The 24,522-nt window shown below is 41.2% G+C and overlaps 1 protein-coding gene across 4 annotated transcripts in view; it reads right to left on the bottom strand.

Moving 5' to 3' along the window:
* Positions 1-24,522, bottom strand: part of GRIA1 (glutamate ionotropic receptor AMPA type subunit 1) — a gene marked incomplete at both ends in the record, with an annotated part of 282,453 nt that overhangs the window by 108,994 nt on the left and 148,937 nt on the right. For 3 of the 4 annotated variants that reach the window (XM_079773354.1, XM_079773353.1, XM_079773355.1), the window contains 3 exons: positions 12,916-12,969; positions 18,466-18,650; positions 21,152-21,391. In XM_079773354.1, the coding sequence (XP_079629480.1) occupies positions 12,916-12,969; positions 18,466-18,650; positions 21,152-21,391 (479 nt within the window). The remainder of the gene's footprint in view (positions 1-12,915; positions 12,970-18,465; positions 18,651-21,151; positions 21,392-24,522) is intronic. The other variant, XM_079773356.1, reaches the window with a different exon arrangement.

The raw sequence follows: 24,522 nt of genomic DNA, 5'->3' as shown, positions 1-24,522 counted from the left end.
TAGAGACTTTAAAAAGAGCATTTTGTTCATAAAATAACTATTGAGAGAATGAAATTGAAATGATCTTCCGCAGTCAAACTCTGTCATTTGAAAATGCGTAACAAGCTCCTGGGCAGTTGATACTGACTGCCCCATCTTGAACATAATGGAGGCCAAGGGAAATGGCAGAGTTTATTCAAACACTAGAGGCCTGGTGCATGAAATTCGTGCACGTGTAGGGTCCCTAGGCCAGGCTGGCAATCAGGGCCAATCTGTGGGGCGACCAGTGGGGCGATTGGGAGGGCCCCTGCTGGCACCCGCCTTGGTCGGCCTGGCACTGCCCACTGGCCAGTCCTGCCCCCCACCGCTTCTGGTTGCCTCCCTGTGCAGGGTGATGTGGGGCAATCGGGGGGGGGGGGGGCTGCTGGCACCTGCCTTGGCTGGCCTGGGGCCTGCAGGCTGGGGCAGCTCCTGTGTTGAGCATCAGCCCCCTGGTGGTCAGTGCATATCATAGCAACCGGTTGTTCCACCATTCGGTCAATTTGCATATTAGGCTTTTATTATATAGGATAAATGCCACTTGACTCCACCACCAGAATGTCTGATTACAAGGTTACTGGAGCCAAATCTCAGCTACATCTAATCAAACTGATGGGATCCCCTGACTGAATTCCTCTGCTCCCCTGAGAAAGAGTGGGCAAAGATTGATAAGACAAGCCCTTATCTGTGATATTAGGTAAAAGAGACAAAATCAGGGAAATGAGTCTCTTATTATTACTAAACTTGATTTCCCCGTAATGCAAGAGAATACTCTTCCAATTCAGAAATGTGTTCTTGACTATGCAGGGGAAATAAAGGTGTTAACTATTTGTCCTCCTGTTAACTGGAAAATTCAACTCACTTTATTCCCCTGAGCACGCTCATTAAACAAGGTTTAATTACATAATTTTCTAAATTTTTGGGCTGTTTTTATTTAAAAAAAAAACCTTGGGAGATAATATTTGGTAATTAGTACTTTTATATTTGCTTCATCTGTGCTATTAATTATATACTAGAGGCCTGGTGGATGAAATTCGTGCACGGGGCAGGGGAGGGGGTTGTCCCTCAGCCCAGCCTGCACCCTCTCCAATCTGGGACCCCTCAAGGGATGTCCGACTGCCCGTTTAGGCCCGATCCCAGTGGAATCAGGCCTAAACGGGCAGTCGGACATCCCTCTCACAATCCCGGACTGCTGGCTCCCCACTGCTCGCCTGCCTGCCAGCCTAATCACCCCCTAACCACTCCCCTGACAGCCTGATTGATGCCTAACTGCTTCCCTGCCAGCCTGTTTGCCCCTAACTGCCCTCCCTTGCAGGCCTGGTCCCCCCCAACTGCTCTCCCCTGCAGGCCTGGGTCCCTCCCAACTGCCCTTCCCTGCAGGCCTGGTCACCCCCAACTTCCCTCCTCTGCCGGCTTGGACACCCCTAACTGCCCTCCCCTGCAGGCTTGATCGCCCCCAACTGCCCTCCCTTGCAGGCCTGGTCCCTCCCAACTGCCCTCCCCTGCTGGCCATCTTGTGGTGGCCATCTTGTGTCCACATGAGGGCAGGATCTTTGACCACATGGGGGCAGCCATCTTGTGTGTTGGATTGATGGTCAATCTGCATATTACTCTTTTATTAGATAGGATATAGGCCTGGTGCATGGGTAGGGGCCAGCTGGTTTGCCCTGAAGGGTGTCCCAGATCAGGGTGGGGGTTCCCTTGGGGCGTGGGGCAGCCTGGGCGAGGGGCCTGTGGGTATTTGCAGGCCGGCCACGCCCCCTGGCGACCCAAGCAGAGGCCCTGGTATCTGGGGTTTATTTATCTTCTACAATTGAAACTTTGTAGCCTGGAGCAGAGCCAAGCCTCCTGCTTGCTTCATGACGGCAGCCATCTCTGTTGGAATTTATTTATCTTCTATAATTGAAACTTTGTAGCCTTAAGCGGAGGCCTGGGCCAGCCAGGATGTGAGGAAAGCTTGGCTTCCTCAATCAACGGGGGCAACCCAAGCCTCCCTCCTGCTCTCTCCAGCTCCGTGGCTGCTGCCATTTCTGTTTGGATTTATGTATCTTTTATCATTGAAACTTTGTAGCCTTGAGTGGAGTCCTAGGCCGGCAAGGGCAGGCGGAAAGCTTGGCTTTCTCCATTGCCGGGGAAACCCAAGCCTCCCTCCTGCTCTCTGTGGCAGTAGCCATCTTGGTTGGATTTATTTGCATATTCGCTCCTGATTGGCTGGTAGGCGTGGCTTGTGAGTGTAGTGGAGTGGTGGTTAATTTGCATATTACTCTTTTTTTAGATAGGATTGTATAAAGATGAAGCATTGCTAATTACATTCTATTAAAGATTCAAACTATGAAGTTTGATCCTCACTACTCTCTTTGAGCCATATTGTCTATTTTATAATGTTTCCCCAAATACTGAATGCTTTTCTCTGTACACTATGACTGCTGAATAAAAAATAAAATTCATCTACAAGATGCTCCTTTTCAAATTATTCAATATGAGAACTCAGGTCTCCTAAACCTGCACTCCTTCCACTGTCCCTCCAGTGCTGCAGCAGATGCTTCCATTCATAAAGTGACTTTGTCTCTTATAAAAAACGGGGTTTTGTGATGACCTGCTTGGTCACTATGCTCCTGTCAGCTTTTTCAGCATCTTTGTAGCATTTCACACAGTCCCATGAGTGACTGATGAATGGGTGACATGAGAAGAATGCTGTGCCTATCATTTTCATTCAAGTGCAAATAAACTGTCTGGTGTACTGCAGGCTCTCAGGATAAAGGTCCTTAACCTGAGGGGTACATCAGAATACATTAGGGAGCTTTTGCAAAATAGCCATCCCTAAGGATTGTCATTCAGCCGCCTGGAGACTGTATATCTGTATTTTCCAGACCTCTAATGCTGGTGAATCAAAAACCAAGGTTCAATATGTTAAAATTATAAAGTCAGTCATTAGAAGAATTTCAAGTAATAGCATAACTAACAAACATTGAGGACAGGATGTGGGGAGTAGTATAAAATGATTCATTATCTTTCTAATGGGGAGTCATTGACATGATTAAATTTGATAAAGCAAGAAAAACAGGCATAGACATATTATGTAGACATGTGGAGGAAATGGCCATAATCACTAAACACAGAGAAGGTTTAAAATATTATTTCTGAGAAGTGAGATTGGAGAAAGCAGGCATTTGCTTTTTATTTTATACCCTTCTGTTATACATGTACTAAGTGAATATATTTTCTTTTTCATACCATTTAAAAATAAAAATAGATCCCTAGATAATTCTGAAGCACTTTGCTGGGTAGAGATTATCTGTTAGTTCCTGGAAAGTGGGAGGGAATGGTAGTGGCAGAAAAGGGAAGAGAAGTCTTGCATTTATTGAATTTTGTTATGATCTGTTAAGGGGGCCCTGTTTAATTTGTTATTTTTGGCCTGGAATTAACATTGGTGATGTTAGATGCTCTACTGAAACACAGCTCCAGAAACATTGCTCATAAAAATAACACAAACAACAATAATGGCAAAAATGCCTCTTACTATACATTCTGTAACTTCATCTAAACAACCTTTTGAGAATTATGAAGTTCCTTTCATTTAAAAATGAAAAATGAAATAATCAGTTGACAGTTGCCTCTAGATTTATTTTACTAGCAAACATTTCTTAAGCTCTTATCCTGAGGCAGGCATTCTATTGAATGCTTTACATGCACAATTCTATTTAATCCCCCACACAACCCTGAGAGGTGAACATGCACAGGAGGCACTGGAACATGCACCATAGGCATAAATGAGTGGGTATTCATCTCAATTTTAGGTTGAGGAGCTGTGGTTCAGAGACCTTTAGAAAGTCCTCTGAGATCATACAGCAGGCAAGGATTAAAGTGGTGGTTCAACCATAAAATCTGTCTTCTTCACCAGTGTGTTACATTGTCTTGCCAGTGAAGGAACATATGAGCTTAGCTTTAGGATGGTGTTTCCAGATTGCCCCAGACAAAGAACATCAGGCAGTGTGGTTGATGCAGTTAATAGCCCAAAATAAATGTCTTATCCTGCCAAAGAGTATAGCTTTTTGTCTTAAAGGAACATTTGTGAGAGAGCACACTAGGTTTCTTTTTTTGAAGCCAACATCATAAGGTTGGTTAGACATTTCCCAGGCCTCTGATAGATCTGAAGTCTATTATTGTCTACTTACCCTACATCTATACCAGGGGTTGGCAAATTTTTCTGTAAAGGAACAGATTGTGAATGTTTTAAGCTTAGTGGACCATATGATTTCTGTTGTAACTATTTAATATTGCCATTGTAGAATGAAAGCAGCCATCACCAATAGTAAATGAATGAGCATGGCTGTGTCCCAATAAATGTCACATACTTTTCATATAGTTTTCACATGTCATGAAATACCATTATTCTTCTAACTTTTTAAAAAATAATTTAAACATGTAAAAACTATTCTTAACTCATACGCCAAACAAAATCAGGTGGCTGTTGACTTTGACCCAGGAGCCATAGTGTACTGACATCTGAAGGAAAGATGTTGGACATCAGATCAATCCCCTCATTGTACAGACAGGGAAACTGAGAGGCAGAGAAGAGACTTGTGGCCTATGATTGTATGATGGTTTAGAACCGTGGTCGACAAACTGCGGCTCACGAGCCACATGCGGCTCTTTGGCCCCTTGAGTGTGGCTCTTCCACAAAATACCACGGCCTGGGTGAGTCTATTTTGAAGAAGTGGCGTTAGAAGAAGTTTAAGTTTAAAAAATTTGGCTCTCAAAAGAAATTTCAATCGTTGTACTATTGATATTTGGCTCTGTTGACTAATGAGTTTGCCGACCACTGGTTTAGAAGATTAGCTGGGATTGGAATCTGTCTCCCCGATATACTCATTGTGGGTAGGAAGCAATTCAATGCTGACCAGCTATTTGAATAAAATGGGAGTAAAAATGTTCAATTAAGTAAATTAGTTAATGTAGTCATTTTGTCTATCATTTGTCAATTATAATTTCAAAGGATTAGAATAAAAAGGCCACTTCAAATAATTATGATATCCTAAAGAGATATTTAATGCTACAGCTCCATTAGACACACTTTCATCTTGCTGTAAAGATCTGGGAAATGTTTTAAGGATCATGACCAGGCTCTGGGCTATCTTATAACTATTAATAATTATTATGTGCACCTGGAAACAGAAGACATGATTAGGTGTGCTTACTGGTTATTTAACCTCTCTGAGGCTCAGTTCTCTGCAAATAGAGTAACACCTATAGCACTGAATTGGTGAAAGATTTAAAAGAATACATTTATGCACTGTGTCTGGCATATAGTAAGTGCTTCATGAATATTAACAATCATCATCATCATTGGCATTGGGTCAAGACAGGTTTTTCCTTTTTCTCTGCAATTCTTTCAAGGGGTCACGTCCAAGCTGTTCAGCTCTCATCATTCTGCCAGTTCAGACACTACACATGTCAGAAGGAAGAAGGACTATCCAGCATTGTTAAGGGAAACGGGCCAAGGAGAAGTTTATTAAACAATCCCTGAGACACTCCTCCATCTCATCCCCTTGAGATCCAAAAGAGGTAAGATTGAACAGAGCAAAGAACTTGCCCTTTGTACTCTGAATGGTACAAGCTGAACATGCCACGTTTCCCCAAATTGTCAGATCAATTCTCAGATGACAGCTCCATTGAAAGAACAGTTGTAGAGAAGTGGAGTTTGAAAAGTTGTGTTATATTAGAAATGCTTGAAAAAAAAAAAGGAAAAAGAAAAAACAGGGATGGTCAACCTAAGAAATAATGGAAGACTAAGAGGCTGAGTGAAGGATGTATGTGAATCCCAGAGGGCCGTCATGGGGAAGAGGTAGAAGATTTTTTCTCTGAGGCTCTGGAAGGCAGATTGGACCAATTAAGGGGCAGAGGTCATGGGAGGCAGATTTTGGCTAAAATAATAATAAAAACAACAACCACAGTGCTTAACATGTTTCAAACCTTTACCATGTAGTAGGCACTGTGCTAAGTACTTTATTTGTATGATTTCATTTAGTTCCCATAACAATTTTGTGAAGTGGATACATCATTATTCCCATTTTTCAAATTAGAAATCTGAGGCTTAAATGAATGTAGAAACGTCTGCCCAACATAACACAGCTAGAGGACGGCAGAAATTACATAGTCAGAGCCAGTAACTAGACTACTTGTTTTCCAGCCTTTGTACATTCTGCTTCCTGACCACTAGTCCAATTAATACGATTTGTTTAGCTTCTGTTCTGCAGTGAAGCACTTGGAATGCCCTTCAGCTTTAGACTAAGAAGGAATTAGCATTTTTCTGGGAGACCAGGACGTTTGTCCCCAGCTTCTTTAATGTATGCTCTTTACCTCCATCACTCAGAGGCCTCTCCAGCTCTCTCTCTGAGACTGCACTGGTTCCTCTCATCTGCCCTGGGAGACTGTGAGCTCTGAGAGGGCAGGGGCCTTGGTCCCCAGGGTGTCCACAACACAGTGCCTGGAGCAGGCCGATTGCTAACTTCATGCTGAAGAATGAAGGAATAGATAACACATGTCTTTTCTCGCCCTTTTCATGATTTTCTCTTAAGCTTCCATCCTGTCAATTCTCAGTCTCTCAGTTTTTGTCTTGTGGACAAAAGAAGTCTTTTTCTAGGAGCTCCAGTGGTGCAATCGGTTAGCGCACGGTACTTATAAGAAGTCTTTTATTTTTAAATATATTTTTATTGATTTCAGAGAGGAAGGAAGAGGGGGAGAGAGATCAAAACATCAATGATGAGAGAGAATCATTAATTGGCTGCCACCTGCATGCTCCACACTGGGGATTGAGCCCGAAACCTGGGTATGTGCCCTTGACCAGAATCAAACCTTGTACCCTTCAGTCTGCAGGCTGCCACTCTATCTGCTGAGCCAAACTGGCTAGGATGAAAAGAGGTCTTTCATTGACTTTGGTGTGTGAGTGTAGTATATTCTGAAATAGGTCATAAATAAGAGGTGTCAGGAAAACAGTTGTAAGGGCAACTACATAAATTCAGTCTTGTCTTTGAACCTCATGAACTATTCACCCTTAGGCAATGGTCTCATCCTCTCCAGGTCCTAGTGTATTGATCTGCAAAATAAGGACCTAGGCTGGATCAGTGATCTTTCCAACTCTATTCTGGTTGCAGGCATTGTAGAGGTTACCACGTTGGTTGCGGGAAGGCAGAAGGACAAGGAACCAGATCCCCATCCTCCATCTTCTACCAAAGCAACTCTGCTTTTTATCTGTTTCGCATACTGGGGATCTCCCCAAGATTCTATTTGAAATTGGAGCTTTAAACTAAAAAGTCTGGAAACTTCTGAGTCAGTTCATTTCTCTCTCAAGGGCTCTACCAGCTTTGATCTACAATTCTGTGGTCACACAGGTAGGTGCATATGAATATGGATATATGTGAATTCATGGAATATTCCTGGGCTGAGGACTTAGTTGTGTCCTCAGATAACCATTTCTCTGCATCACGGTCCTCACATTTCCTATTTTATTCACTTTAATCAACTGAACCTTTAATGTGTCCTCACCCTCTATAATCCCTGGTAACACACAAGCTGATCTGGTTTCTACCAAGTCAGTAAGACATGTAGCTGTACTTACATCAGCTAAAGCACCATCTGTCTTGGGAAAAAAGCATGAGTGTTAACTTATCCAAATACATTTGAAACCAGGGAAGTAGGTACCTATACATGTGGGTATCTACAAACACACAGACACCCCCTCTACCACACACAGGTGTCCACTGTTGACAAACATTGCAAAAGCCACTCAGGACTCACAAACCAATTTCTCTCAGTCCAGGGATTTAGGATAAAATAGAGAGGGTAGGTACCTTGACTAATGTCACACAGCTAATAAGTATAAAGCCAGAATTTAAACTCAGGTCGGTTTCACCCTAGAGCCACCTTTCCCAACTATTGTACCACTTAACCAGAGGCTGCAGAAACTAAACGTGACTGTGTGTGGTACTGAGATGGTGGGAAGAGAGGCTCAGAAGAAAGTGGGCATGCTCAGCCTTACAGAAGGCATAGACAGACTTCTCACCATAAGGGAGCAAGGAGACTAAACAACAGTTTCTCTTAGGACTGACGCAGCAGAAGGGCAGCAGCATGGAGCTGGGGGCTTGGATGAACTGCCACATAGAGCAAAGCCGCCAACTCAAACATTTCACAGAAGTTCATCTGCAACCACATGATGGAAACGGTTGATGGCCCTGATCCCTAAATATCCCAGTAAGACCAGGATGGCCTGACCTCACCATGTCTCCTTCAGCTACCTTACACACTATAATCATAATAAAATGCCATCTGTGTATAATAGAACAGTTATCCAACAGAGTTCCAGGTCAATTGCTGCAACCATAGGCAAGATTTAAACTTAGGCCACCACCCCGTTCCTGCTCCCAATTCCCCATGCTCAGAAGTCAGATGGCACAGTGGCAAACACTTGGACTGTGGAGTTTGATAGACCAAGAGGAGAAGCCCAGCTCTGTCACTTTATAAGCTTTGTATTAATACTCTGGTCATTTCTCTGATGATTTGAGTACTCATGTTTGCAGTTCTAGTGACATCAAAGCATTTAACTGTTAGCTCGGTGTTTTTCATACTGGCTCTGCAGATGCATTGTTGGGGCCTACAAGTCCTCTGTTTTGAGAGACCCTAGTTTGGTCTAAGATTTGCTGCTGATGCATCATGGTAGTAAATGCTATAACTTGGAGATGTCTGTTTTGACCACAATCTCAGAGCAGGGAGTGAACACAGAGTCTGTCCTGAGGTTTGGAGGAGGACTGAGAGCCAGCCTGGAGAGCTTGGCCCTCTAGTGGGCTCCAGGGCCCAGAGGCTTCTTTAAGAAATAATGGCCTAGCTTGTCAAGTTTTGCATGGTTTAAGTTCACTTTAGGGACATACCCATGCTATGGAAATATAAATACAGGTCTACTCTATCATATAAAAATCTGAATACACATATCTACACTAATAAAAGAGAAATATGCAAATTGACCATACCTATGTGATGCCCACCAGCCAATCAGGCGTGAGTATGCAAATTAACCCAACAAATATGGTGGGTTGATTTGCATATGCAGGCATGGAGTGGCCGGGCAGGGCAGGACACCTGCTATGAGGGAGAGGGAGAGGGGTGGAGGGAGCTACAGGAACGGCGCTCCTGCCAGAGCAAACACTGAAGGCTCCGGCCGGAGCAAAGACTCTGGCCAGAGCCAAGGCAGTGGCCGGAGTGAAGGCCTGGGTCCCGGGTGCCGGAGGAAAACTGGTGCTGGCAGCCAGAGGAAGGAAGGCCTATTCTTGTATGAATCTTCGTGCAACAGGCCTCTAGTAATCATATAAATACAAACACACTATGTGATGTAAAGTTGGGTAGATTTAGTATATGAAGCAAGTATTCCCCACCTATGCAGAGCACTTTCAACTTTTCAAAGCATGGTGGCGTTTAGCAACATATTTGGTCTCCCCAATGACACTAGGAGCACTTAGAGCAGGAGCTGTAATTCCCAATTGACAGATGAGGAAAGGGAGGGCTGGAGAAATGCCCAAGATCACAGAGGCAGCTAAGGGTGGTGTTGGAACAATAAGCAGGGTTTTGGCTCCCTGTTTTTGACTCCCTGTCCCTGCAGATCTCCTCTCAGACCTTTAGCCTCCCTCCAGCCTGTCTTCCAGCAGCCCCTCCAGAGCTGTTTATTTGGGTCGCTTCAAAGTGATCTGTTAGAAGAAGGCTGCTGGCTCTCTTAAAGCCAGTGCATTTGGACAGGTTCAGAAAGAACTGCTAAATAAAAAGTGAAGCTCCTTCCTTTTGTTCAACCTTTCCAAAGCTTCCCTGGTTTCTAACTCTATAATTACACCCTAATCAGAAACACTCTCAGGGAGGGGGTCAGTTCCCTGCAGCCGCAGGCTAATGATGTGGCTGAATTTCTAAAAATTATCATCTGATGAATTTCGTTATTCCTCTGAAGGGGGAAGAAAAGCATACACCACATAGTTGACTATGTTTCAAACTGAATTAATTAGTAATTTGAAGCCTAATTATCAACTAATCTATTGGAACATGAAAGTCTCTTGTATTTGGATGGTATATGCAATTTGCATCCTATTAGCTAGCAGTTGTAAGAATTTGAGAGCTCATTAGGTCAGAAGAGAAGAATGCAGATCAGAAGAACACAGAAAACCAAGGTACTGACTTGGTGATGCTGTGACCAAGGGGTCACTTGGCAACAGATGGAGGCTGGCGATGTAATTACCTGGGGTCTTTCAGTGGCTCTGAGGCCGCTGATGTCTGACTTCTGTCTTACCCTGGAGAGGTGATTATGTATGCCTCCACCCTTGTTCTTTGTATTCTCAAGCAGCAGGGTACCCACACGGTTTGGACTCAGAGGTGCCCTGGAGTAGTGGGAAAGGCACTTGGTGCTGCTTGCTCACTGTGATGCTAGGCCTAGCTCTACTACTCACTTGCTGTGTGACCTTGGCCAAGTCACACCACCTTGCTTATTCTGTTTTCCTACAAACAAATGAGACTTAAATGGAATTGACTTTCAAAGTCCTTTCTAGCACTAAGAATCTTGGATTCGAGGGACATCAAGGGTTTTCTTTATTACAAAGTCAAAAATTTTATCCTTGCAAATGTTTTTTTGGTTTTTTTTAATGGTTAGACTCTTGGCTCCCTAAAAGTTTCTGGACAGCTGCTTTTTATTTAAAATACAAACATCCCTGAGAAAACTAACATATTTAGCCATTAACAGCAGGGTAAAAAATTCAGGGGTGGGGAACCTTTTCTCTGCCAAGGGCCATTTGGGTACCTATATCTTTATTCACTGGCCATACAAAATCATCAGATTAAAAACTAGTATGTTAGATTTAGTCAGACATTTAATTAACTCACCCCTAATGCCTTGGCAGGGCCAGACCAAATTATTTCCTAGGCCGTATACGGCCCACGGGCCAGATGTTTCCCACCCTTGGGACTCTAAATGAATGTATTTCAGTAAGCCCTTCTGCTTTCCAGTCCTGAGCCTGAAATATTGGGACAGCCAAGGCAAGGATCAATCAAAGGGGAAAGAAGGGTTAGGCAGGGATATAAGGATGGAGAACAGGCCAGAAAGAATGACAGAACTTTTAGGCAAGATGTTTTGATCTCATTTTTAACTCCTGCATTTTGACCTTAACATACTATATACACCCAGATACTATGCCTTTTTTCTACTAATGACTTTTATTCCAAAAATAAGTAGAGTTCAACAATAAAGATTAAAAAAAACACAAAAATAAGTAGAAAGTATCAATGATTTTGTTCAATAAATATTAAAGTTACTCATAGAAATAACCAACACAAAATAACATGGCTAAAACTGAATGTGCTAGAATTATTATAGATTAAAAGCTAAAAATCACATCTTGTGGAAATACAGAAAATTGCAAAGACAAGCCAGAATAAGAAGCAAAGTTTTGTAGAAAAAGCTACCAATATGGAAAACTGACAATTGTTCAAGTTGTTACAGGGCAAAATTTGTTATTAATTAAAATATTTTAATCAGTATAAAATTTGTTATTGATTTGATGGGAGATGCAACCACTTTGGAAAACAATTTTGAGTTCCTCAAAATGTTAAACATAGTTACCATATTATAATCCAGCAATTCCACTCCTAGATGTATATTCAAAAGAAAAATTTGTACACAACTATTCATAGCTGCATTATTTCTAATAGTAAAAAAGTGAACTCAAATGTCCATCAACCAATGAATAGACAAAATGTGGTACATATATCCATATAATGGAATATTATTTGGCAATAAAAGGAATAAAGGGGTACATGCTACAGTATGGATGAACCTTGAAAACACTATGCTAAATGACAGAAGCCAGTCACAAAAGACCACGTATTGTGTGATTCCATTTTACATGCATTGTCCAGAATAGGCAAATGATAGAGCTAGAAGGTAGATTTATGGTTGATTAGAGCTGGGAGAATGTGGAATGCAGTGAGAGTGACAGCTACTGGTTATTCCATTTCTTTTTTGGGGGATGAAAATTTTTAAAAATAAGATTGTGTTGATGGTTTCACAGTTCTATGAATATATAAAACACCATTAAAATGTACACTTTAAATGAACCAACTGCATGCTATATAAATTATATTGCAATAAAGGACTTGAAAAATGGACTAAAGGCAAAATGAAAGTCCATGTAGCTTTGGGGAAAAAACAGCTGGAAGAATCACACTTTATGATAAAGAAGGTAGACAGGCAAAACATGACCCAGGAGAAATAGAACTGCCAGAAATAATGGCCACAAAAACAAACAAACTCAAAATGGCACATGTTGCTAGATAAAATTTAATATGTACAAAATATTATTTGATGAATCAAATCTTCATAGCATGAAAAATAATTGCATCCCATAAAAAGGCCTGCAATACCTTAAAAAATAAAACAAATTTTAAAAGAAAACATCTATGCCACATAGAAAGGTGAATAAAAATTAAATTGAAATAATATTGTTCATGTTGGAAAACTGTTTCTGGGTAAAGATCCATCTGTATTAGTATAATTATGGTTTAAATGTTTATAAACTATAAAATTATCATTTGTGGTGATTTTGTCTTATTGCCAAGAGGCAGTCACTTAAAGCTAGAATTGAGATGACTGATGAAGCTGCTTTAGAGTTTAGAAGTTTGCCAACAGTGATGTGGTTTGACAAACAGGGATGTGGAGAGGAAAAGGTAAACTTGATACTGACTGGACTTAGCATTGCATCTCCAAATTGCCCTTTTCACCCATGCAGTTCCCACCAGCCAGGGACCCTGGAAGAAATCTGAGGGCCCAAATATGGGAACACCATTAGCTGAGCGCCTGCAGTGTGCTCTACTCACCAGATTTGCAAGGATGTAGTGGTAGCCGATGCCATTCTTCTCTAGCTTTATAATCTACAAAAACGCAAGGGAAGGGGTTCATTAGTCATATTAGCAATGAAAGCCACAACAGCAATAATAATAGGAACTAACATTAATTGAGTACTCACAGTGGGCTCTGCCCTATCCTAAGTACTCCAACCACAATATTGCAACCATCCAATTATGGTGGCATTGGAGATCCTCATTTTACAGAAGAGGAAGTGAGGCACAGAGAGGTTAAGTAAACTCCCTATGGTTACCCAGCTATTAAGTGGCAGACAGAGGATTTGAAATCAGTTTTGTCTGATTCCAGGGGTAGAGTAGCATTTTGTAACCCCAGGGACCCAGCTGAAATCTTCACTTCTCTCCTTTCTTTTTCTATTTCTTTTAGTACTCTTTAAAATATGTTTTTATTGATTTTAGAGAGAGAGAATGAAGCAACAATGAGGGAAACATCAATCAGCTGTCTCCTGCACACCTCCTACTGGGGATTGAGCCCATAACCTGGGCATGTGCCCTGACTGGGAATCAAACTGTGACCTCTTGGTTCATGGGCTAATGCTCAGCCATTGAGCCACACCAGCTGGGCTACTTCTCTTCTTTCTTAAAGCCTTTCCCCTGCATGGAGACTCTCCTGGTGGGAATCATATGCTGTGTTGAATTCCCTGTCACTGTCATGATGATATCTGCTGCTTGGATGGACAGATGAATGGATGGGTGTGTAGATGGGTAAATGGATGATTCCACCCCAGTTCTTGACCTTTAACTCCTTGCATGAACCATATTCAGATACAGTTCCTTCTTTCCCTGAATTTTGTGTTTTCTAAACCAGCTGGGTACTCAGACATTAATGGGATACTCAACCCAGAAGCTGAAAGGGAATGTCAGAATCATCTGGTCCAAGCCCTCACTGTACAGATGGGAAGTACGGGAAGGGAAAGTGATTTGCCCAGCTCCCACAGAGGTCTGGTGGCAATATCAAGACAGGGACCTGACTCTGGTGAGCCTCTCCATAGGCTGCCTGATTATGGTTAATTATTAAGAACCAGGGTCCTCAAACATCCCTCTATCCTGAATGTGCAGACTGTCCCTAATCATTGTGGGCAGGAAAAATATTTGTGGAAAGAACTACCCAGAGGTTTGCTTGGGTAACCAGACATACCATCCATGGAATAGCTAGAACTGCAGGCCTTGGTTCAGTCCTAACTCCGCCTGCAAGTTATATCTTTTTTTTTTAATAATCAAATTGGGGTTAGTACATCCTGCTCAGTACCTCTCCCCCTGCACTGTGGCAAGGAGGCATAAAACATATGAGAACTATTTGGGCTTCTTCTCTAACTGAATAAATTTTCAAGGTTATTAAAATCCACATTCAGACATCTACTTAATTGGATGTATGTGCATAGCATCTCACATAGTTTTTATGTAGGGAATAATTAAATGCAAGTGCACACAATGAGTTCCCTAAAAACAGTGGTTAGATTTTGAAATTCCAGACCACAGAACTCAAATACTATTGGGATGATAGTTTTATTAATAATTCTTCATTACTTTTTCATCTTCTTGTCAAATGGTTTGCTGCCCTTTCAACAAAGAGATACCTTTATCAAAAACCTATTCAGATCCTAATAAACTCAAATCAGCAAATAAAAGATATAAGATATTTCAAAACCCACTACACTCAGGCAATGGATAACTATAATCTCCACAAGATAAAATTACAGTTTGAAAATAGGAAACTAGCAGATAATTGATGACTTGTGGCCAATAAAAAGTATCAATTTCATATGGTTCAACCTAATACTAACCTTTTTACCCATTTACTCTTCTACCTACCCAGTGGTCTACCTTCCCTCCTTTTTCTACATTCCCTTCACAAACATTTAAGTTCTTACTATGGACCAAGCATTGTGCTGGGGATTTTGTGGAAAGTGGGGCTTGCCTTCCTGGAAGTCACAGTTTACTGGGAGGAGACCAGTACTAAACAGATGAAGAATGAAATGCTCACAGGGTTATGAACTAAGAAAGTTGTTACAAAGATAATTTATAATTTCACTTGGGAACATTACTTCACTGACCTCATTCCTTCAAATTTCATTTCCACTGGATGGTCTTAATTCACAATCTTTGTGTCTGGAATGCTGTTTCCTTTCTCTCTTATTATACATAACCTTTATGGCTGAGTTCTAATCTCAACTACTCTGTAAAACCTTCTATGATTAATGAATCCAATTAGCAAATATTTATTGAACATGAACTGTATGCCAAGCACTGTGCTATGGACAAGAGAAGCAAGGTCCCCAGGCCCTTACTGAGCTGAGTTGACATTTTAGTAGGGAGCCAGATGGTAAATATATAAACAGATAAATGAACAAGATTTCAGTAGGTGAGAAGCACTATGAAGACAATAAAACAGGGTGATGTGATGGTTGGCCTGGCCCTGGTCTCTCTTACCTCTAACTCATTCTGAACTTAATGACTGTATTATATAATTTGGTGTCATATATTGATACAGTATTATATTCTAATAACCCTGCTCCCTGATCATAAACCTTCACTGCTTTTCCACTGTTTACAGAAACTAGAAACTCTTTAGAATGTTTTCCAAGGATAGTCATAATCTTGTGTTCATCCTCCTGTCACTATTTCCCAGTAGTCATTCAGCATCTTCCACAGCTGCTAAGCCATTCTGTGAACTTCCACCCTCACATGCCCTCTGGGCTTCTCTATATGCTCTTTCTTCTCTCTAGCTTAAAGGCTCTTATCCAGTGAATGGCTACCTGTAGATAGCCAGACCCATCTCATATTTGGGATCTTTGAGGCTTCATTAATTCCCTATTCTTTTCATTCACTCAAAAAACATTTTTGGAATGCCTACTAGTGCTAAGCACTAGTGCAGTTGTCGGCAAACTCATTAGTCAACAGAGCCAAATATCAACAGTACAACGATTGAAATTTCTTTTGAGCTGAAAACCGACTTCTACGCATGGGCCACAAAGTTTCAATCGCACTGTACACGCGTGCCCACACGTGGTATTTTGTGGAAGAGCCACACTCAAGGGGCCAAAGAGCCGCATGTGGCTCACGAGCCACAGTTTGCCAACCACTGCACTAGTGGATACAGCAGGAAAAAAAGCAAAACAAAACAAAAATCCCTGCCCTCATTGACTTATATTCTGGTTTGAGGGCTGGAGACAGAACAAGCAATTGATATTCTATTTAGAATTTGGAATCACCATCTCCCTCCTTAGGCAGAACACTTACATTAGACCAAAAATATCTCAATTGCTGCATGTTTTGATAGTTCAGGATGATGCCCAGATATCAGACTGCATGTCAGGAGATGTACATTCTAGACTCATTATTGTCAGTAACTAGTTGTCTGAACCCATGGCAAATCATTCACCCAATTTGACCATTAGTCATCCTACCTGAAAATAGTTGAGTGCAGATGATAAATCAAGTATTGTACAGAGCCTTTCAGCTATTTGGTCTTACTTTCCAGAATAGAAGAATTCAACAATTTTGAAAGTTAACATACTATATAATCTGGAATACCCATACTAACAAGTCACATTCTTACAAAATACAAGTTTGTCCTTTGGCAAAGGAGCTAGAAGCTAAAAAATGCATTTTTAAGAGGTTGGGCCTTGTAGGCAGAACAAGCTGGGTTTGAGTTCCTGCTTTTCTTATATGTTAGCTGTGAGTCCTTGGGCAAGCAAAATCCCTTGTTTCTTCATTTATAAAAGAGAGGAATTGATAGAAGCTGTTTTATAGAGTTGGTATGAGGATGAAGTAAGGCTATACATGGAATGGGTCTGGCATAGTGTCTGGTATATGGTAAACACTCAGAAAATAGCACTGACTGTTATCTCTACTATGGAATGATATAGGACAAGTCATCAGTCTACTAAGAATCCCTAATTATCATTCCGCACTTTCTCCACCTCTATCTCATCTAATGTGTTATCAGCTTTGTAGGAAAGGGGCTTTCATTCCTATTTTACAGATGAGGACACTTATCCCTAAAAAGGGAGTGACTCAAGAAGACAGTACTAGTTGGCAGTATGAATAGCAAAGATAGGCAATGCTTACATATATCATTTTCTGTTCTGAGTGCTTTACATGTAGAGAGCCTTTTAATGCTCACAGGAGCTGCCAAAGGGAAGCTGTTATTAGTGTACCCATTTTATAGATCAGGAGCCTGAGATGTAGAAAGATTAAAAAATTGACTCAATGTCACAGAGCTAGTAAATACTAGAGCTGGGGTTGGAACCTTAGCCACTCTGGCTCCTGGGTCTCTGTCCTTAACCATTACCCTAGGCTTCATTTAACTGAAATTCAAATCCCTTGATTCCAGACCAGAGAACTCCCATCTCAATGAAAACCATTTTTTGCTGGTTTCTCTTTCCTGGAGGAGAGGCCAGACCCACACTTTGTAAAAGTGGAACATAGAGTTAATGCCTTAAGAATCACTGACTTAAAAAATTTCTCCCATTCCATTGCTGAGACCTCTGAGTGATTGCTGAGCTGGTGTGTTGAGATTCCCTATGGAGGCTGCAGAGGTCTTGAAGGCCATTAACATGTTTTGTCATGTCATCATGTACCTAAAACTACCATCTTTTATTACATAGCACAGTTCAAAAATGATTGCAAAATATACTTCCTTGCAAGCAAATCTGAATGCACACATGTAATTTAAAAAGACAGTAACCTACACAAAGACCTGCTACTTCTATGATGGGCACATGCTTTAGTTCTGAGAACTGGAAGAACCAGCTTGGAGACCTGGCTGAAAACTGTTGAGGTTACAGTGCCCTTTCACAGAATGTACAATCAATTGACTTTTCAGACACAGGAGAGTGTTCAAGGAAACAGTGAAAAGGGAGGTGCCTGCCAGCTGCCTCCTGAGACTCTTAAAATAGGTCAGTGGGCCAAATGGATGAGATGCCAAGTGTTGGACCAGTGAGTGACAGAACCCAGAGCTGAACTCAGGAACCTGGCTCTACAGGCTGCGTTTCTAAATGTGATAGCCCTTTGCAAACACTAAATTGCAATGTAATTTTCTTTTTAAAAACAAAGGGAAACACTGGGAGTCCGTTTTTGCTCAGCGATCTGAGAACCATTTGAAGCCCTATGTCAAGGCTCCCATTGTTTGTGCTATTTCATAAAATTTCACAATCAAAATTTATGAATTACAGAATGGGAGGAGAGAGGCATCTGGGCTTATCTAATCGAGAACTCTCTTTGTAATCCCTAGGCCAGGGGTCCTGAAACTTTTTAAACAGGGGGCCAGTTCACTGTCCCTCAGACCATTGGAGGGCCGGACTATAGTTTAAAAAAAAACTATGAACAAATTCCTATGCACACTGCACATACCTTATTTTGAAGTAAAAAACAAAACGGCAAAAACACCTGCATGTGTCCCGCGGGCCGTAGTTTGAGGACGCCTGCCCTAGGCAAAAGGTCACTGAGGTCCCTCTTGAACCCCCTCCCACACCTACCCTGACCCTTTGCGGTGTTCACTACCTGGCCCAAGATAGCATTGAGGCGTTCCGATTCACAGTCCACCACGACCAGCCGCTCCTTTTTCTTCTCCAGGTCCTGAAAGAGCATCCGGTATCCCTCTTCCGTTGTTGTCAAAATGTTGACTGCTGTCACCTGCCAGTTCTTCTCGGCAGCTGTGTCCAGGACTTTCTGCAGGACGGACAAACCTGGAGGTCGGGTGAGTAAGACAGAAAAGTGGCAATTAGGATACTCAGGCATTTAGTACCGCTTATCAAATGTGCCAGCCTGCTATCTAAACAGCATCTAATAACTGTCAATCACATTCATGAAGGTTCAGTATATCTCAGTACCTAATGCTTTGCCTCTCACATAGTCAGTATTCAATGTGTACTGAATTCAACTACTGCCTTCTAATTTGTAACTAAATGATAGAAGAGTCCATTACTCAATGCTGCTTTGTTTCATCTTTGAGACATAGATGGTGTATTAGTTTCCTACTGCTGCTATAACAAATTACCACACACTTAATGCTTAAAGTGACACACATTTATCAACTCATATTACTCAAGGTCTGATGTTTGAAATATATCTTCTTGGACTAAAATCAAGGTGTCAAAGGGGCTGTGTTGCTTTCTAGAGATTCTAGGGGAGAAAATTTTCTTGGCTTTTCAGCAACTAGAGAATGCTTGCATTTCTTGGCTTATGGCCCCTTCTATCTTCTAAACCAGCAGTGACTGGTCAAGTCTTTTTCAGATCACACTCTGACTCTTCCTTTTCTGCCTCCAACTTCCATATTTAAGGACCCTTGTGATTACATTGGGCCCAGACAAATAATCCAGGATAATCCCTCTATTTTAAGGTCATTTGATTAGCAAACTTAATCCCATCTGTAACCTTAATACTTTTGCCATTTAATAAAACATATTCTCAGCTTCCAGGAATTAGGACACGGCATCTTTGGAAGGGTGGTGAAGGTTGTTATCCTATCTGTGTCAGATGGTATTTCTCTCTTGCATTATTAATCAATCTTTTGCACATATATTATTTCTGTCTCCCAGTAATACTGCTAATCCCTCCCACAGTGACCATTATGGTGCCTGGCCTCAGGCATCATTTTTAGATTAATAGTGTTATGCCTTCCTATTTTTGTTTCTTTTTTTAGTACAAGTTGTTTGGTATGGTGCTAAAAGTTTACTATGTGTCTGGCATTGTTTTTACAGCTTTCCTGCCTCCAATTCATTTAATCCTGAGAGGTAGTTACCATTATTATCCCTGTTTAACAAATGTGGAAATTGAGTCTCAGAGAAATTTAGTCATTTGACCAAGGTCACACAGTTAGCAAATGGCAGAGCTCCGAGGTCAGAGTTCTGAGACAGAGGAAGCCCTTGTAAGAGCGTGGGTGCTTCTGCTGACCCCAGAAATGATCCTCTGTAATTAAAGTTACATTTTTCTGGCTTTGTCACTTCCACGATTCAAGTTTCATCACGTTGAAAAGCTGTACTGAAATAGCCCTTACGCAGGTGATCCTCACAATGGCTGGTGTCTGAGAAGAAAAATCATTAAACTAAGAAGAGGGAAGAAAAACCTAAGATAATAGAGTGCTTCTGGTTCTCATCTGAATAATGCCTGCCTAAGTCTTCTTGAAAAACCATTTTAAAAGCCACTCTCCTGCTCAAATGTCTTCTAAGACTCCCTACAGGCAACCTACTATAAAACATCCCTTTGGCTCAGGGAAAGAACTCCTCTGTCTCAGTTTCCAGATTTTGCATGATCCACTTATTTATTTACACCAATATTAACTAAGTTCTTATAGGACTATCGAGTATACAAGGGGAAGGTAGGACAGTACTATATACTGAAGTTAGAAAAAAGAGCAGAGTTCCCACTTAAGGATCAGGAACTAGATAAAGTGGTGTTTGAGCAGGTTATAAAAGAGAGGAAGGATTGCATATGTATATTAGAGAAGGGAAGTGCATTCCAGAAAATGGGAACAGCATGAGTAAAGAAGCAGAGAAGAAAACAGTATAGCAAACATTAGGAGAATGTGATGTAAAATTCAAAATTTAGGTGGAGACAGAATTAGCAAGACCTGGGAGGGTGGATAATGATGATGATGGTGACGACCATAGCAGCTAATTTATATAGAGGGCTTTGAGCATCTCTTATGTTCCAGACACTGACAAGCACTGTGTAGTCATTTTCTCATTCAATCCCCACAACTTTATGAGGTAGAGATTGGTTTTATCTTCATTATAAAGATGAGGAAATGAAGGCATAGAGAATTTTATTCCCATTACATGAATGGTTAAACTGAGGCAGAGTGCTTGCCCAAAGTCAAACAGCTGGAGAGAAGAGAACATTGAATTCAATTCAGGTCTGTCTGACTCCAGTGTTTATGCTCCTAACAACCTTCCCATGAGCCATAAGCCATTTAGTTGAGGTCCTTGGTCTTTAAGTGTGGACTCAGGAGCCATGGAAGCTGGTGAGCTGTAGAGAGACAAGGTGCTTTAAGGGGATTACTCTCTCAAAGGATGTGTTTTCACACTACGAGTTAGAGATTAGCCACCGAAAAATCAGTCCATAGAAATAAAACATTTCTGAATCATTTCCCCATGCTTTTCGAGGAGGCAAAAGGCATCATTTTTCTTCCTGCTGGTAGTTTTCTCTCCAGCTTTCAACAGTCTGCCTCTCCTAGTCTCTGGCTTACCCCGGTCAGCATCATAAATGTAGACAAATTTCTGCCACTTGTAATGGTCGATAATACTGATGAGTGCATCCTGCAGCTCGGGGCGCAGCTGAAGGACAAACTGGTTGGATGTGTCAACAGGAAAGCTCGGTGTAATAAAGCAGACATGGAGGGCCCCGCAGAAGGAGGTCAGCATGTTGACGGTCCTCCGTTCATAAAACCCAAAGATGGCATAGACTCCTTTGGAGAACTGGGAACAGACTGGAAGAGAAGAGAAAGATTAATGGATAGAAGATGCTGCAAACAAGCTGTTAGGTGGCTCCAAAACAAACCTATCCACTAGTCCATTCATACAACCCATCACCTAGCCATCCATCATCTAGCCATCCACCTGTTCAACCAACCAATCTGTCTATTCATCCTTTCAACCCATCAATCTATCCAACTATGCACCCAAACACCTATCTATCTAATTCAATGTTTATTAGGTGCCAGTTCCATGCCAGATGTTGTCATGGATATTAGTTATACATGTATACAAAATATTTTCATGTGTTCTCTCATTTTATGTCTTTAACAACCTTCTTGAGATAGGAAAGGGATGACTGGGTCATCTTTTAAAGAGGAAAACCAGAGCTCAGAAACTTAATGCACACCTGAGACATGTGATACCTTGACCTCAATGCAGTGATTTTTCCATGACACTGCCCATCACTTTAAGGCAAAGCATAAAAAGATCTACAGGAAGAAAGAGGTCTGCCAGCTGATTCATGTTTAAGGTTTTCCCAGTCTACCCTTGGCTTTTGGTATTCATTTCTCTGCTGATATTCATTTTGTGTTTGTACATCCTGCTAGCTGATTTTTCAGGCCCCCTTGTGTATCAGCCATAGTAATAGTTTATCTGTGTGTGTGAACATCCCCACAGGAGTCATTCTGTAAGATCTCAGTGCAGTTACAAATTCTGGTTTGTGTTGGTGACAGTGCTAGTTAGAATACAACACAAAAAAAGAGGTCATAAGGCCAAATTCCAGGTCAGTGGGTGAATGAGCTTTATTTATTTGTTTTTGCAAATAGAAGTTGAATTTTTAAAAATAAACATTTTTTATGATTAATAAGCTCACTAGAAAATAAGAAACACTCCAAGCAAATGGTACACATTCAAAGAATATGGAGCTAAAACTGGAGTTGAGAGCCACTGAGAATAAGCAAATATGGAAGGCAGGGTTGACCAATAGAAAAATGCCACTATCAATTCTGAGATTGAGAAACTCAGCCTTGGGTTGCTGGTAAAGTTGAAGAGCTGATTCTTAGATATCTGTCTGTATTAAGTTAGGCCCTTCCAGGAAACTAATATTACAGACTCATTTTTAACCAAATATATGTTTGTTCTGATTTTTTATTTCTTCTTTTTAAATTAAATTTATTGAGTAACATTGGTTAATATCATTATATACTTTTCACATGTACAGCATTATAATTTGACACCTGTGTATTGTGTGCTTCCCACCGGAAGTCTAGTTTTCTTCCATTACCATATATTTGACCCCTTTACCCACTTTGCCCTCCCACCACCCTCTTTTTCCTCCGATAACGATCATTCTGTTGTTAAACTTTATTTTAATATATGGTATTGGGTGAAGGTTCATAGTCTTTACCCAGTCAGGTGACCACCCCCAGTGCCATCCTCTATACCTAAAAATTACCCTCCCATTATGAATGGTGAAGAAGATGAGTCTTTCTCATCAAAGATTAATTAATCTTTAGAGTAATTTTAAAAAATTTTCACATATAATAGCTTATTGAGTCCTCATCATGACCCCCATGACTTTGTTATTATCATTTTTTAAAGATGAAAAGTTAATGTTCTTAGATCCTTTGCTCTCTTAACACATTACCTGCTTGTATATTTATCACATTGCTTTGGATATGAGCTCAAATATTGCTCCATAAGAATTTTCCAAATATGTTCCATGAAACCTTAGTCCCACAGATGCACTTTAACAACAACAACAAAAAAGGTTTCTTTTCCCAAATAAATTTTAGAAATTATACACACCTTATCCTCATCTTGGAGGTTCATACCCCACACTAACTGTGTAACCCAAATTTTGTCAAATATATTTTCCCTAGGAGCCTTTGTTGGTGAATACTTTTAACTTGTTTTTAAAGAACCTTTGGGTCATGCTGCACTAAAGAATGCAATTAATCACTGGCACCCAGTTATCTCCTGTGAGTCTCAGTTCAGAGTCAGTCCCTAGAGATAATGGCCTTTATATTTGTCTCTTAAAGATTGCAACTGAACAACACAAGTCATCTGTCCACCCTCCACTGAAACCAGCATGCCACCTACAGGACACCTGGCAGGTGGTCATTAACATCTGCTTGCATACTTCCAGTCCTGGGCATTCACTACCTATGAAGGTGCCTAGGCCATGGACTGACCACTGTTTGAGACCAGAACCTCATTGAATGCCTGCTCTTGACCCACCCCACAGCCCTCCTGGTAGCTGAAGGTGGTCCTCGTGGACTCTAGCTTTATGGCATTTTGTTCTCATCAGTGAAATCCATTCTCCATCCAGAAGCCAGAGGGATCTTTGTAATTAAACAAAACAAATTGCTTCCCTTCCTTATACAAAACTTCTCAAAAGTTTTGAGGTTTTCCATTTTACACAGGAAAACTCCCCAAGCATGTAAAGCATGTGTCCATGACACAGAGCCTAAATGACCTGCCCCTCTGACCCCTCCTATCTCACAGCACACCTTAATCCGTGCTCTAGCTACCCTGGCCTTCATTCTGCTCCTCAGGGCTCTGAGCTCTTTCTGCCCCGGAGAATATAGTAATGTTGCCATCCTCTACCTACCATGCTCTTTCCATATCTCTTTGCAAGCATCACTCCTTTTCAGCAACTGTTTCTCAGCTCAAATCTCACTTCCTGGAACAGGCCTTCCTTTATCATCTCTCCTAAATGGTGACTCTCCCCTCCCTTCAACCCTGTCCCCAGTGAGTATCACATCACCTTGTCTTATTTCTCATATTTTACAATAATTATTATTTTAAATAATTTTCTTTACTTGTATATACCTGTGGCTGCTTGGGTCAATGTTAATTTCCCCAAAGCCAGGATAGTGCCTGGGGCATGGTAGGTGCTTAATAAATATTTGTTGAATGAATGAATACTGAGTGCTTGATGAGAGGGGTCACATAATTCATAATAAGGAATAAGGAAGAGCTGGGCCCCAAACAGAGGACTGTTGGGTCACCTTGGACCTCCTTCCTCTGAGGAAGTTCTTTATCCTTCAACATTTATACTATTTTCTCTTTCACCCTAATAAGGACATATTATCTGCTCACAGCAGACAATAGGCACTGTCATTAAATGTCTATTATAATT

The sequence above is a fragment of the Cnephaeus nilssonii genome (genome assembly GCF_951640355.1).
Source record: "Cnephaeus nilssonii genome assembly, chromosome: 5".
Lineage (NCBI taxonomy): Eukaryota > Metazoa > Chordata > Mammalia > Chiroptera > Vespertilionidae > Cnephaeus > Cnephaeus nilssonii.
This window is presented reverse-complemented; position numbering and strand designations above follow the sequence as displayed.